This window comes from Microcaecilia unicolor, chromosome 3, assembly GCF_901765095.1.
Source record: "Microcaecilia unicolor chromosome 3, aMicUni1.1, whole genome shotgun sequence".
Classification (NCBI taxonomy): Eukaryota; Metazoa; Chordata; class Amphibia; order Gymnophiona; family Siphonopidae; genus Microcaecilia; species Microcaecilia unicolor.
Genome location: NC_044033.1, coordinates 45323811 through 45339206, shown reverse-complemented (window position 1 = coordinate 45339206; position 15396 = coordinate 45323811). Strand labels below are relative to the sequence as shown.

Sequence of the window (15396 nt, the reverse complement as noted above, 5' to 3'; positions counted from 1 at the left end):
TTTACATCTTAAAATAAAATATTTTTTAAAACATATAAGAAATCCATTGATCTGATAGAAAAGCACAGCAAAAACTAAAACAACCTTTCTAAAAGATGCTAATACCAATAGACATTGGACAACCATTCATAACATACTATATAAGCAAACATATTATTTTTACTGCGTATTCATTCTGCCTATGTCCCCTTTTTTATCCCAGATTATTATCGAAAGTATTTTGAAACAGATATGTTTTCAAAAGTTTATGAAACTGGACATAGGACTCTTCCAATCTAATAATTTTAGGAAGACAATTCCAATGAGAGGGAGCTAGAAAGAAAAAAAGCTGAGTTTCTACTAGATTCCCATCTAGCCTTTTGTGGTGGTGGAATTACTAATCTATTATCTGTGAGCGATCGAAGTGTTTGTGTAGGTGAGTATGGCAGGATACGATTAGCTAAATATGATGGAATCAATAAATATAAGGCTTTATGTGTCAGCGTAAGAATTTTAAATTTTATTCTGGCTTCAACTGGAAGCCAGTGAAGCTGATATAGGAGTGGTGTAGTCCATTACGTGCTTTAGTTTGGTTGTGTTGCAGAGATCAGGCATTTAAGTTGGATCGGTAGGATATGCCTTTTTAAACAGGTTAGTTTTTAGTGATTTCCGGAAGTTTAGGTGGTCATATGTCATTTTCAAGGCTTATGGTAATGCGTTCCATAGATGTGTGCTTATGTAGGAAAAACTGGATGCGTAAGTAGATTTGTATTTAAGTCCTTTGCAGCTTGGGTAGTGCAGATTTAGATAAGTTCGTGTTGATTTGGATGTGTTTCTAATTGGTAAGTCCATCAAGTCTGTCATATATCTCCGGGCTTCACCATAGATGATTTTGTGAACCAGGGTGCAGATTTTGAAGGCGATGTGTTCTTTGATTGGGAGCCAGTGTAGTTTTTCGCTGAGGGGTTTTGCGCTTTCAAAATGCGTTTTTCCAAATATAAGCCTAGCTACCGTGTTTTGAGCGGTCTGAAGTTTCTTTAAGGTTTGTTCTTTACATCCCGCATAAATTCCATTGCAGTAGTCTAAGTTGCTTAGTACCATTGATTGTATCAGGTTGCAAAATGTGTCCCTTGGGAAGAATTGTTTCACGCGTTTGAGTTTCCACATTGAATGGAACATTTTCTTTGTTGTGGATGCCACTTGGCTCTCTAGTGTTAAGTTACGGTCCATTGTGATGCCAAGGATTTTCAGGCTTTCTGAGATAGGAAGGGTGTGATCTGGGGTGATGATACTTGTGGGGTTGTCCGTGCTGTGTTGGGATGAGAGGATGAGACATTGTGTTTTTTCTTTATTGAGTTTTAGTTGAAATGCATTTGCCCATGAGTTCATGATGTTCAAGCTGAGCTTGATTTCGTTCGTGATTTCTGTCAGTTTGGTTTTTGTTAAATATAATGAGGAAAAAAGAAAGTTCCTATGGTCAGTGAAGTGCAAGTATTAAGGCAAAAGAGCTATGAGTCACAAACCTGTGAAAACAATAAAGGAGTCATAGAATCAGCCTTGAGCTGGGTAGCCTTGTGTGAAGCAGAGAAAGTCTGTGCAAGGAGGCAGAAAGAATGTTGCTGGCATTTGTAGATAAGAAAGAAAAGAAAGAACAGGCAGGCTTCAAAGGAAAGGGTTGCTGACGTGCAGGCATTGGGTGTAGTACGAATGTAAGTGTATATAAACTGAGGAGAATATATGTATCTTAAGCAAAGCAAACATATATCTCTGTATTACTGCTGAGCAAACATATATCTCTGTATTACTGCTGAATATATATATTGTGAGTATACTTTGCTTCCAGTATGATGTTCTCATACTGCCTCTGTCCAAGGGAGGACAGTTGAAAAAATAAAAATTATTGATTATTCTTCTTTATAATAGGTGTCAGTTTCTTTGTTTACACACATATAAGGTGTAAATAAACATTTTGTAAGGAATGTATATTGTGACATCGTCCACATATATGAAAGGGTTAAGGCCTTGGTTGGATAAGAACTTGGCAAGTGGGGGTCATCATTAAGTTGAACAGGATCGGTGATAGCGGTGATCCTTGTGGTACTCCAGAGTCTGCTTTCCACGGTTATGATATGTTTGAATTTGATTTCACTTGATATGTTCTTGTGGTTAGGAAGCCCTTGATCCAGCTAAGTATGTTACCACCAATCCCGAACTTGTCAAGTAATCTTATTAATATGTTATGGTTTACTATGTCAAATGCACTAGACGTGTCAAATTGGAGGAGAAGGATGTTTTTGCCTGTAGCTATTTACTGCTTGAATTTGGCTAGAAGAGTGAGGAGTGGCCTAGTGGTTAGGGTAGTGGGACTTTGGTCCTGGGGAACTGAGAAACTGAGTTCAATTCCCACTTCAGGCACAGGCAGCTCCTTGTGACTCTGAGCAAGTCACTTAACCCTCCATTGCCCCATGTAAGCCGCATTGAGCCTGCCATGAGTGGGAAAGCGCAGGGTACAAATGTAACAAAAATAAAAAAAATAATACTGTTTCAGTGCTGTGGAGGGGGCGAAAACCAGACTGTGATTCGTGAAATATTGAGAATTTGTTTATGTAATCTGTAAGTTGTTTGGTTACAATGCTTTCCATCAGTTTGACCACTAACGGGATAGATGCTACAGAATGGTAGTTAGTGATTTCGTTTGTTTTTTCTTGGTATCTTTTGGTATTGGGGTGAGTAGGATATTGCCATTTTCCTTAGGGAAGAGGCCTTGCTGAAGCATGTAGTTTAGGTGGGATGTGAGGTCTGCTATGAAGCGGTCAGGGGCTGATTTCATTAGGTAGCTGGGACAGGTATCTACTTTACAGTGAGTGTTGGAAAACCTGCTAATCGCCTTGGTAACTGTTTCAACGGTAAGGAGGGCGAAGTTGAGCCAGGTCCAGTCTGCCAGGTATTCTCCAATGGTTGGGTCCAACTCATTAAGGAAGTTTTCAATGTCAGTGTTGTTCTGAGGTAGCGTGTTGTGTAGGTTTACAATTTTTTCATTGAAATACTTTCAAGTTTATCTGCAGATGGGATGTCTGTATTCGTGGTAGTGACGTTGGTGTCTAGGAGTTTGTTCACGAGGTGGTACTCATCCAGGGCCGACATAGGGTAAAGCTGGGGCTCCGGCTGACAGACAGGTTGCAGGACTGTCTGGGTAGACACTGGAGCTGGCTGGTGGCTGCTAGTAGAAGAGTGCATCAGTACCTCCTGTATAGAGGAAGAGCAGTCCTCCCGGTATAGATGCTTCTCGGGTGCCGAATTACTCAATGCCATGGAACTCCCAGCACCTTGCGTCGAGGGGGATCGATGACTATGCTTCTTGGCCTTAGCCCGAAGCTTGTCACCGAGGCTCCTCGGTGCTGCTGCCAGTATATGCAGGTCTAGCAGCAGTCATGCTTACTGATGCTCCCGACAATGGTGCAATGCTGGAAGTCGATGCCGCCTCTGACCTTGATGCAGATGTCGATGCCGAGGAACCAGACTTGGCTCCAAAAAGTTTCATGCATTGAGCTTCTCTGCAAAGTTGGATCCTTTTCTAAACACTGGATACACCAAGAATGGGTGTCTGTTCCACAGATCATCCAACTGCACCAATTACAGTGCTTGAAGCTACTGGGAACTTTAATGGACATGGACGGCTAAATTAAAGGAACCAATGGTGCCTGAAAAAGGGGTGAGGCACCTGAAAAAAAAAAAAAAAAAAAAAAAGAGGGCGTGACAAGGCCCGAAAGCAGCCTTCTGATGACAAAAAAAATATGAAAAATTGGCAATAAACCCCTAAGAAAATAAAGGAAATGGAAAACAAAGTTCCGCGAATGGAGGCACTGCCAAAAAGGTAAAGAAAAACACGCTGAAAGGCACAAAAGCAGCTCTAGGACTGAGCAAATCGTGAAGACGGTGAAAAAGTACACCCTCTCCTCACCACAGTAAAAAAGCAACTGAGGTGACTTTGTTCACACTGTGGGTGGGAAGGAACTCGCACATGCAAGGTGGAGCGTGTCTTGCGCTCCACAAAGCTCTTTTATGCTTGTCATAAGATCCAGACCGGGCAACGCAGCCTGTGTTACCCACTTGTGAAAATAGATAGGCCTGCTTGTTGTCGGAGAAAAAAAATTCACAATCCAAACTCTATATAAGACCCCTTGTTATTACTCTCCCATCCCATTAAACCACTCTTCTCCCCTTCCACCCCCCCCCCCGCCCACACACTACTGTTGATATCCCCAAACCTAAGCTTATAAGGTAGAGTTAAAACTAATAGCTTAGGCAGTGTTAAGAAGGAATAAGAAAAAATAAAATTAAAAATTGATGAGAGGTAAGGCAACAACCCCCAACTAAGATGAACTGCTGAGATTGACATTACATCTAACAATTAGTGAAAGTAGTCATTGAGCAGGGGAATAAGTGACCTTAATCTTCAACAGACTGCAATAACTGACTGTGATCTTGCCCCTTTCCACACAACTCTTTAGTGATTTTATCAAATAGAGAAAGTTCTCTAATGGTAGGCTGCCATGTAGTCAGGGAAGGGCCAATTCATTTCTCCAAGATCTTGCTACACCCATCTTTGCATCTAAGGTCAGAAGGTAGGGGACTCTATTGGGGGGGAGGGGGAATCTTCTAACAAACAGGCCTTTTTGTTTTGGATTCAGTCCTCCCTTGTCCAAAGGTGAACTTTATTCCATACCCATTGCCTGTACTTTTGGACAACCAGACAATCCCACCATCAAGTGTTCCAAGGACCCTTTCATTCCATACTTCCTCCAACATTGTTCCAAGGTCTCATAACTTGCTCTCTCTCCTTTTACTGGGGTCCAGTATGCTCTACGTAAAATTTGAAATTGGAGATGACGTTTAATGTGAGCAAGTGTAAAGTGATGCATGTGGGAAAGAGGAACCCGAATTATAGCTACATCATGCATGGTTCCACGTTAGGAGTCACGGACCAAGAAAGGGATCTAGGTGTCGTCGTCGATGATACGTTGAAACCTTCTGCTCAGTGTGCTGCTGCGGCTAAGAAAGCAAATAGAATGTTAGGTATTATTAGGAAAGGAATGGAAAACAAAAATGAAGATGTTATAATGCCTTTGTATCGCACCATGGTGCGACCGCACCTCGAATATTGTGTTCAATTCTGGTCGCCATATCTCAAAAAAGATATAATGGAATTAGAAAAGGTGCAGAGAAGGGCGACGAAAATGATAAAAGGGATGGGACAGCTTCCCTATGAGGAAAGGCTAAAGCGGCTAGGGCTCTTCAGCTTGGAGAAAAGGCGGCTGAGGGGAGATATGATAGAGGCCTATAAAATAATGAGTGGAGTGGAACGAGCAGATGTGAAGCGTTAGCTTAGCGGAGTTTTAAAAAGGTTTGGACAGCTTCCTAAAGAAAAAGTGCATAGACCATTATTAAATGGGGAGAATCCACTATTTCTGGGATTAGCAGTATAGAATGTTTTGTACTTTTTTGGGATTTTGCCAGGTATTTGTGACCTGGATTGGCCACTGTTGGAAACAGGATGCAGGGCATGATGGACCTTTGGTCTTTCCCAGTATGGCAATACTTATGAATTGGTTATACTGGGTAATAGCAGTACAATTATGTGCACAGTGGTACACGATCTTCCAAAGTTCTCCCCCAAGGGTTCTTCCAACCATTCCTCCCACTTCTGCTCAGACTTTATATGCGTGATCAGGTATAGCTGTTGTAATTCCACATACAACCTACAGAGGACTTTCTTTCTATGCACTGACTTAAATACCACTTCTATTTTTGTAGGATCCCTATACATATTTTCTTTCACATCTTGACCAAGAAGAAAATCCCAGTCTTGAAAATATTGATAAAAAAGGGACCTTGCTGACCAAAAGTTCCTGCAATTCTAATCTAATCTGAGCATTTATATTCCACTTTACCTATAAGGTTCAAGGTGGATCCCATAACCAAAAGATATGTGAGCAACTCCCACCAAATTACAAAAATATTAGTCAAATCAAACTTGCTGACAGGTCAATTAAATACTGGTGGACCTCGGCCAATGATGGACCTATTTCTAGTACACAAACGATACTTTGACACAGGTGGCTCAGTTCATCTTAGTTGCGGGTTGATGCCTTACCTCTCATCAATTTTTAATTTTATTTTTTCTCCTACATGGACCAAAGATTTCTAGACACACAATACATAGAAATGGCCCCGGAAAGATAATCAGGAACCCTGACCATATAAAGTTTTTAAACACAAACATTAGTAATTTAAAATGAATTCTGGCTTGTACCAAAAACCAGTGCAACTTGATTAGGTAGGGGATAGTATAATCCATAGATCTGCCACCAAGAATAAGCTATTACTATTAAACCCAAGACCATTTAAGTTAAGTGGTACTTTACTCAGTTTTGTATATAAAGAATGCATGTTATGGCACACACAAAAAAAACCCCAAATATAAGGCCAAGATGGTCTGTGCTGGTCCTTAAGAAAACCTATGAGCACACAAAAATATTTACAAAAGAAAATAAGTTATTAATACATCACCTTGGAATAGATGGGATTGGTATATAGTGGCTTTTTTATCCCATAATTTTATTTAATTTTCCCTTTGTTTTGTGATGGTTTTTCCTGCACCAAAAATAAGCCTAGAAGCTGAGTTCTACACATGTTGCAGAGGTTGAATTTCAGCCAGGGATGCCTAATGAAACTATACTGCAGTAATCCAATTCACTAGTGATGGTAGCTTGCAGATTCATTCTCAGATGGAATAACTCCAAGAATGGTTTTAATCTTTAAAGAAACTTTAACTAAACCCAAAACTTTCAATACTAGACTGAAGAAAAATGTCTACACCGGACAGCCTAACAGGTATAGTAGAGATCACTTCATCTCGTCCCCCAACACACAAGAGATTAATCCAAGCAAAACCAATCGTCAGATCATTTACTATTATGATATCATATATGAAAGACCATTTATTTATTTGTTTGTTACATTTGTATCACACATTTTCTAGGCTCAATGTGGCTTACATAGTACCATAAAGGTGATCGCCAATTCCGGTATGAGCAATTACAAAGTGATGTAGTGGTAGAATGAGGTTCATGTGTAACAGTCCGAGCTGTTCTGAACCTGGTGCTTACGAATGGAGAGTACGTTTCTGACGTCAAGGTGGCGGACCATTTGGCATCTAGTGATCATTGTATATATAAAACAGAAGAGCGGGCTCACTCGAGATTGCCTGGCAGTCTCCGAGAAATTAAGCAAGACTGGAAAAAACAAGGTGATATAATTGGCATATGAGAAATAGGTGATCTTAGTGATCTCAAGAGCTGATGAAATTCACTCAAATAAACTTTGAATAAAATAGGGGACAATGGGGAAACCCTGTGGAATTCCCTGGTTCATGGTTCCATGACTGAGAAAAGGACCCATTCCAGACCACCTGCATACAAAGATGTTGCAAGAATCCTCTAAACCATTTGTGAACCTGCCCATTATTCCCATATCAGACAATCTCTTCAGTGAAATATCATGGTTGACCAAATCAAAAGCCGCCGAGAGATGTAATTGCATAATCACCATTGGTGTCCCCATATCCAGATTCCATATCAGTTCAACCATTGTAGCCAGAAGCACAGTCTCGGTACTAAAGCCTGGGCGAAAGCCAGACTTGCAACAATCTAAAATGTTGAACTGAGTAAGATAATTCTGAAGTTGAATCCCCACTGCAGCCTCAACCATCTTAGAGATAAAAGGGATATTAGCCACCAGTCCAAACCACAGACTATACAGCACTGAGAAGGATCTAATTTTACATTCTTTAGCAGAGGGGTAAGCAAAATAGCTTCTAATTAACCTAGCAAATTTCCTTCTGTCAAAAGTTGATTGACCAAAGATATCAAAACGGTCAGGAAGCCTGGTTCCATATCCTTAAATAGATAAGTTGGACAAGGATTCAATTTACATGCACTCTCAGCAAATTTAGAACAAAGCACCTTAATTAATGTAAATTCTACTCTCTGAAAAGTGCTCCTTATTCTATCTACCGGAAGGCCATCTAGCTGCTACTTCTGTTCAATAATCTCAACACTATCCATCATTTTATTCACTAAAGCCTGTTTTTCCTGATTTAATTCTAGTTGGATTTTGCTGATTTTATCCTTTTTAAAAATGTACTAAGTCATCCTGGAAAATACTTAAACTAATCGTCTGGAACTCTGAAGGCGCAGTAAGGATTCTGACCAAATTTTTTTTTTTAAAGTTCTCTGGAAGAATTCAAAGAATCCTCTTCTGAGCCAAAATCTCAGCTTTGTAGAAGGAGACCCGATGTCTCCATTGCTGTCTCAGCCCTTCTGTTTCTTCAGAATTGTGGTGAGGAGTGAGGAACAAATGGGGACAGTGTGGGGGGGTGTTGACACTGGTGTCTTTGAGATGGGAGCCAAGATTTGGGGCGGGGAGAGAAAATGCTAGTTTTGTGCGGTGGGAGCAAGCAGGCATTATGAACTTCCGGGCTGTGCTGCAGAGGGGGAGGGTGAAGAGTTTTGAAACGCTGTGCTGCATGTATAGTTTGCCGGGGGGAGGCAAATTTTCCTATATACAGATTCAACATTTCGTGGGGACATTGGGTTGGAGGGGAGGGAATCCTCAGGAGAGGGAAAGTTTGGAAAACGTGTGGCTTTTGTTGAGGAAGTTTCCCAGACCAATATCAGTGATATATAAATTTTTCAGGGGATATGATCACAGACCATTTGGTTTTCGAGGGGCTTAGGAGGAAGACTTGATTCAGCTATTTTCTATGACGTCCCAAACATTCCCAGGGGTTTTAAACAGCGCACTACATGTGGCAAAACCATTTTGAGAATGGACCCTCACAATTGATATTTGCCAAGCCTAGGTCCTAATCATGAAACTCTCGTCATCTCTGTCAGCAGATGATCAAAAGGACGCTTAAGAGCTGACAGCAGTGCAAAACTATTTTTGGCAGAAGTCAAGACCATCAACGTCAGCATCAGAGGCATTGGTCCTCACGGCCCCAGGAGCTACATCGGACACTGGGGATGTGGCAGAACTGAAGTCTTTGACCGCCTCAATGCTGAACATTCTCAGACCTGGCACTGAGGACTTTAAAGGATTCAATATTATTCTAATTGGCCCAAAGGGACCCGGATCTGGTGCATCGAAAAAGGATTTTACTCAAAGTACTTCCTGGTTCCCAAAGTCAGGGGGATTCCATCCCATTCTAGGCCTAAGGGTCTAAACAAATATTTGGTCAAAGCTCAGGATGATTGGCTATGCTCTCTGGGCTTACAGGATGATTATACCCACATTCATTTACATCCCAGTCGCAGAAAGTATCTCAGATTTTGAGCAGGGAAACACCACTACCAATCCTGTAACTACTTACGACTAGGATAGACTATTATGATATAGTTAGTTTACTTAGGTTGCACACAGGCTAACATCAAATGACTACATACTGTACGGAACATGGCCATCCGGTTACTATGCCACACTCAAACAACATGATCATGTCACTCCATTACTACAGAAATAGCATTGGCTCCCTATTCAACAGCAAATCATTTTTAAACTACTAACACTTACATTTAAAGCCCACAGACTGTCTCCAGCAAAATCTATCCACTCTTACTATCACGTATTCCCCAGTCCACCTCCTTTGTTCTTTAAATGACCACCGACTAGTTCTACCTGATCCTAAGTTCGCCCAACTAGAATCGACCAGGCACTGTGCATTATTTTTCACCGCCCCTTCATTTTGGAACGCCCTCCCCTTAAACCTTTGGGCAGAACTTGAAAGTTCTAAGCCGGACTGAAGGCCTGGCTTTTTGTCCAAGGATTTGGCCCATCCAGGGAGTAGCCACTGGGCTGTCCGCCATCGTCCTTTACTCTGGTACGTCACTGTCCCTCCCCTTTAGTCTATATACTGTTCGCCTCCTTCTACTCTGCTCTATTTCTACTCTATGTGTGTGGAAGTGTGAGTGATTCTATCAATATATTGTAGTTTCTTTCTTCTTCTATCCATTTTGGATTGTTGTATACTGCTGCCATCTACTAGTTAACCACAGCAGTAAAGCAAAGTCTAATAAACTATAAACTACCAGTACCATATTCTGCCTTTTGAACTTGTCAGCTCTCAGGATTTTTACACAATGTCTAGCGGTAGTTGAAGTGTCACTATGTAGACAGAGTTTCTGTGTTTACCCTACCTAGATGATTGGCTGATAAAGAGCACATCCAAGGAAGGTGCTCAAGATTCCATGTCCAGAACTATCCAGGTATTGGAGCTTCTAGGGTTCATCATCTGCTTCCTGTCCAAAGACTGGAATTCATTGGAGCCCTGCTAGACATAGCTCAAGGCCAGGCCTTTCTGCCAGTCCAGCGTGAGGAGGATCATGTCAGCATTGTAGATCCAGCTCAGGTCCACCAGAGCCAGCAGGTCATGCCTGGGCAGATGTTGAGATTACTAGGCCACACAGTCACCACCATCCACGTGACATCCATGGTTTGTCTCCATCTGAGAACGGCTCAATGGACCCTAGCCTCCCAATGGTCTCAGGCCACCGGGAATCTAGTAGACATTATCAGTGCCACTTCTCTACAGGAGTTTCTCATGTGATGGATAATTTGGTTCAATTTGATTCAGGGACTTCCATTTCAAATTGCCCCTCCAAACAAGACAGTGACAATGGATGTGTCCAACCTGGAAAGGCCAGCTGATATAGATGGCCTCCACACACAGGCCAACAGTCCTTGTGCGAGACCTAGTTACATATAAACTTCCCGGAACTTTGAGTAGTATGGAACGCTCTAAAAGATTTGCGAGATCGGCTGATGCACAAAATTGTTCTCATTCAAACAACCAGTTTGCAATGTACTACATCAAAAAGCAGGGAGGCACAGACTCATATTTTCTGTGTCAAAAGTGCAAAGGTTGTGGATTTGGGCCTCCTGGAAAGGGATGGTGATCAGAGTCACTTACCTAGTTGGGAAATAAATAGTCTGGCAGCCGGATTAAGCAGATTGATGCAACCTCACAAGTGGTCCCTCAGCACTGGCACAGTCCAGATCTTCTGAGAGTGGGGCACTTCCTTGGTGGATCTCTTTGCCACTCATCTGAACAAGGTCCCTCAGTATTGCTCCATACTGAGATTACAAAACAGATGTCTCTCTCCTTCACTGGGGAACAAGTCTTCTGTATACGTACCCTCCTATTCCTCTCATAGTGAAGACTTTGCTGAAATTCAGGTAGGACAAGAGGACCATGATCCTCATCGCCCTCTATTGGCCGAGGCAGATATGGTTTCCTCTACTTCTGGAGCTAGCTCCAGGAGAACCGTGAAGACTGAACTGCTTTCTGACCCTCATCATCTAGAACGAGGGATCACTGCTCCATCCCAACCTCTAATCCCTGGCACTCACAGCTTAGATGTTAAGAAAGTAGTAGTTGATTCGCTCCCCCAGCTACATGAAGTGTCTCCTAAGTCCTGCTTACTTCCAGGAAAAGAGGTCTTACAACTTTACGTGAAGGAGGTCTGTCATCTGGTGTGACAGCAAAGCCTTAGACCCTTTTTCCTGCCCTACACAAAAACTGTTTGAGTACCCTTCTGCAGTTGTCAGTTTGGTCTCAAGACCAACTTTGTTAGAATTCACCTTAGTGCAACTGGCACTTACTATCACTGTGTGGAAGATAAGCTCATCTCTGTAAAGACTCTAGTTGTTTGATTCAGGAGAGGTTTTCTATTACTCAAGCCCTCAATCAAACCTCCTGCACTGTCATGGGATCTCAATGTCGTTCACACCCAGCTGATGAAAGCTCCAAGCCACTTGATTGTTGCCCTCTGACGTTTTTGACCTGAAAGATATTGTTCTTCTCGGTGGTCACTTCAACCCACAGACTAAGTATGCTTCAGGCTCTAGTAGCTGACTTGCCTTACACAAGATTTCATCATAATAGAGTTGTTCTGCACATGCAACAGAAGTTCTTGCTAGAAGGCTATTATCTCACAGGTGTCTGTAGCGTCCAACAATTACTGGGCTTTCTGAAGTTCTACCACTGATCAAGATATTTTGAAAGCATTTATTATTTTTAGATTTAAGACTGGCAGGCACCTTTATTATTTTTCATTATAATTTGTAATTTATATAACAGTGAATGATGATATAACACACAATGATCAATCATCTGTTTACTATGAATTTTAATATTATGATCTGTACAAAGTTTCTCTCTCAGCTACTCTAATACTGCATGTAACAAACTAGATTTGAATATGCTGTCTATCCTAGAATGCCTTTTTAGTGAAAACCAGAAGTTAAAAGTTTTAAACATTGAAAGAACTTTATCTGCTCACATTCTGGTTTTCTAATCCTGGTATAAATAGATACATCTGTACTAAGGGCAAACCTGCCAACATCAGGGTTTTCCAAAGCTTATACCTTGGTGATTACAACTCTTAAACTCTCCTCAGAACAGCATGTCTTCATCACCTGGGAAGAAAAGCTCCTAGCACTCAAAACTAGATTTAAGAAGTGGTACCATGACTTGGAAGAAGCCCTGTTCTTCAAATAAGATTTATGGAGACAGGCGAGATAAATCAAATCTCATTTTATCTTGTGCTTATCATACAGAATAGCAAAGCAAATGTGCAATTATGAATGGAAAGTCAGTTCCAAATACAACTAAGCAGAGACTGAAATATCACAATCTTATGATAATAGATTTGGGAGCCAAATTCAGCAGCAGCAGATGCATTTGCCATACAATTGATTCAACTGGTATAGGGTACACTCACAGATGAGCACACCAAGCGATTCCCCCATAGCATAGCTGAAGGTCAAGGAGCAATCCTTAGCCTGGTCCTGAACAGGTCAGGAAAATTCCACCAGGGTGAGTTCTCCAGTCCCAGTAAAACTCTGATCTAGTCTTCTGAATCAACCGTAATGCTTTGCTAGAAGAGATATTCTGGATTGTAATCCTGTAATCAGGACCTGCTCCAATTCTGCTTCCTAACTATTCTAGCACCTTTCCGTGCCATTCTTTTCCTATTCCCTGTGGACAGAGTTCATGGTTCTAGTGTCAGACTGGTACTGAATATAAACCTTTGAACTGTCTCCTCAGTTACTGCCCCTGGCTAATTTTAATTCACTCTCTGCACACTAGGCTCCCTGAGCCTCTTTACTCTGCATCTTACTGGAAAGATCTCAGGCTTCCTTTTCACATTGTGCAGCACTGAGCTCTCTGGCTCCTTACTCCACTCACCTCTCCCTTGCTGTTGAAGCCAAGTATCTCAAAGCTAATGCTGGAAGTCCTACCGGACTGGATCTCATGCAGGTGGCGAAAGAGGTTGAGTCGTGCTCTTCCCCGTCCATTATCCAGTTCACCCTGTGTTAGGACTCCAAGCAATGTTGACTTGCCAGAGTCCACATTCCCAAGTACTGCTACTCGCAGATCCAGGAACTACAAATGGAGACAAAGATGCCAAAAAGTCACTCAGAGAAGGAAGGAACCCTCCAGGTAGTGTTCACACTGTTTAAAATAATGGAGCAAAATAATGCTTGTGCATGATATTTCCAGAAGCAAGCATACTGTTTTACCTGTTTTGGCTGCCCACGCAAACAGCAGATGGAAGGTGCATTTTGTGTACAAACTTTATAATAATTTTTGAAGACAACTACCTAGTTAGGTACTTCACAACTAGACAGTGTACTTTGGAAATTGTTCCCTTTATCTCCTTGCATAACTAGGTAATCAAAAAAACTGCTCCTCTAGGATATTTGAAGCCAGATATAGATGCCGTTATCCTTACAAGGTATTTGGCTGAATAAATAGAAATAAAACAAAACAGAGAAAAGAAAATAAGATTATACCTTTTTTTATTGGACTCATTTCAATACATTTTTTGATTAGCTTTCAAAGGTAACCCTTCCTCAGATCAGAAATGTGCTTTGAAAATGAGCTTTGGAAGTGTTTTAATAAGATGTTTTCAACTGTTTTCTATAATCCTATGTGGGTTCTTCAGTCAGTTTCCTATAGTATGTGTTGGTCCTATAGTATGAGAGCTGCTCGTCTCCTTTTTCAATGTAGTTTTGTGTGTCCATAATCACTACTGAGCCTCCTTTATCTGCAGGTTTGATGACAATGTTTTCATTATTTTGTAGGTTTTTTATGGCAGCTCTTTCTGGTGGAAAGAGGTTGTACAGAATTATTAAAACACTTCTAAAGCAAGTACAGCCACATCTAAAAAACTCATACCAACCCATCCTTCAAAGGGCACATTCTACATGTAGGAGTGTGTACCCAATAAACAATGAAACAACTTCCCACATCCAAAGAAGGGTGTGTGACCAACCTCCAAAGATGAGACCCAGCACCGCAGTCAGAGCTGGGATCTCACTCAACATCTGAAGATGGAAGTGAGCTGTAAACGCTGAGATGGAGCTGTGCTCCACCTCAAAATGGAGGCATCTCTGGAAGAATGCTCCCTATCCAAAGATGAACTAGACTGTACCTACACAGAAGGGTCTGAGCTCAACATTCAGAAAATGCTCTGTGCCAAGCTCCCAGAGATGGAGCTGCAGCCAACAGCCAACTAAAGGGCTGCTCTTAACATTCAGAGCATTAGCTGCACTCAACAACCAGAGATGAAGTTGTGCTCCACCCTCTGAAAAGACATTGTACTCAATAAGCAGGAAAAAAAGAAAAGAAAAAAAATCAGCGCTTAGCAGCCAGAGCTGAAGGCAAACTCGCCAACAATAATGGGAGCTGTGCTCCTGACCCCATATAGGAAAGGCAAGCTCTGCCTATGAAGAAGTGCACACTAAACTGGAGTGCTCCTTGAAACCAAAACAAGAGACAGGACTGCACTTTCCAGTTAGGGACAGAGGCAAACCCACAATTACACCCCTAGAAGATGGGAGATCCACCTTCTGAGTCAGGGCCATGGACTGTAGGCCGAGACTAACAGAAATCCCCAAGAACAGAGGGAACTGTGGTTCACATATAGAACTAGGCTAAGCACCTCTAGCAGCCGCAAGAGCATTATGGAGGCATGAAATCCTGAAAGCAAGAACCAAGCAGCACAGTGAAAAGGCTGAATGTTTCTGCTACCCAGCAATGTTTCCGCTGGCATTGGGACGCAGAAAACCACAGCACAGACATGGCACTGCTGAAACGAGGAGTCAGCAAACATGGAAAACAGTCAGTACAGGAGGTCATTATCGAGTGTGGTCTAGACACAAAATCTGGTAAGAACAAATGTAATGGTCTCCAAGGTTTCTGCCCATCCTAGTCCCATCACCCATCTAAATGGGAGCCCAAAAGCCAAACCCCAGAAAGCCCACATCGCGCCAAGCACAGCAACCATATCT

General features: G+C 41.8%; 1 protein-coding gene across 1 annotated transcript in view; it reads right to left on the bottom strand.

Annotated features, from left to right (window-relative positions):
* GTPBP2 (GTP binding protein 2) overlaps positions 1-15396 on the bottom strand; it is a 114364-nt gene that overhangs the window by 47545 nt on the left and 51423 nt on the right. Inside the window, exon 5 of the mRNA XM_030195863.1 lies at positions 13289-13486. Coding sequence (XP_030051723.1) covers positions 13289-13486 — 198 coding nt within the window. The remainder of the gene's footprint in view (positions 1-13288; positions 13487-15396) is intronic.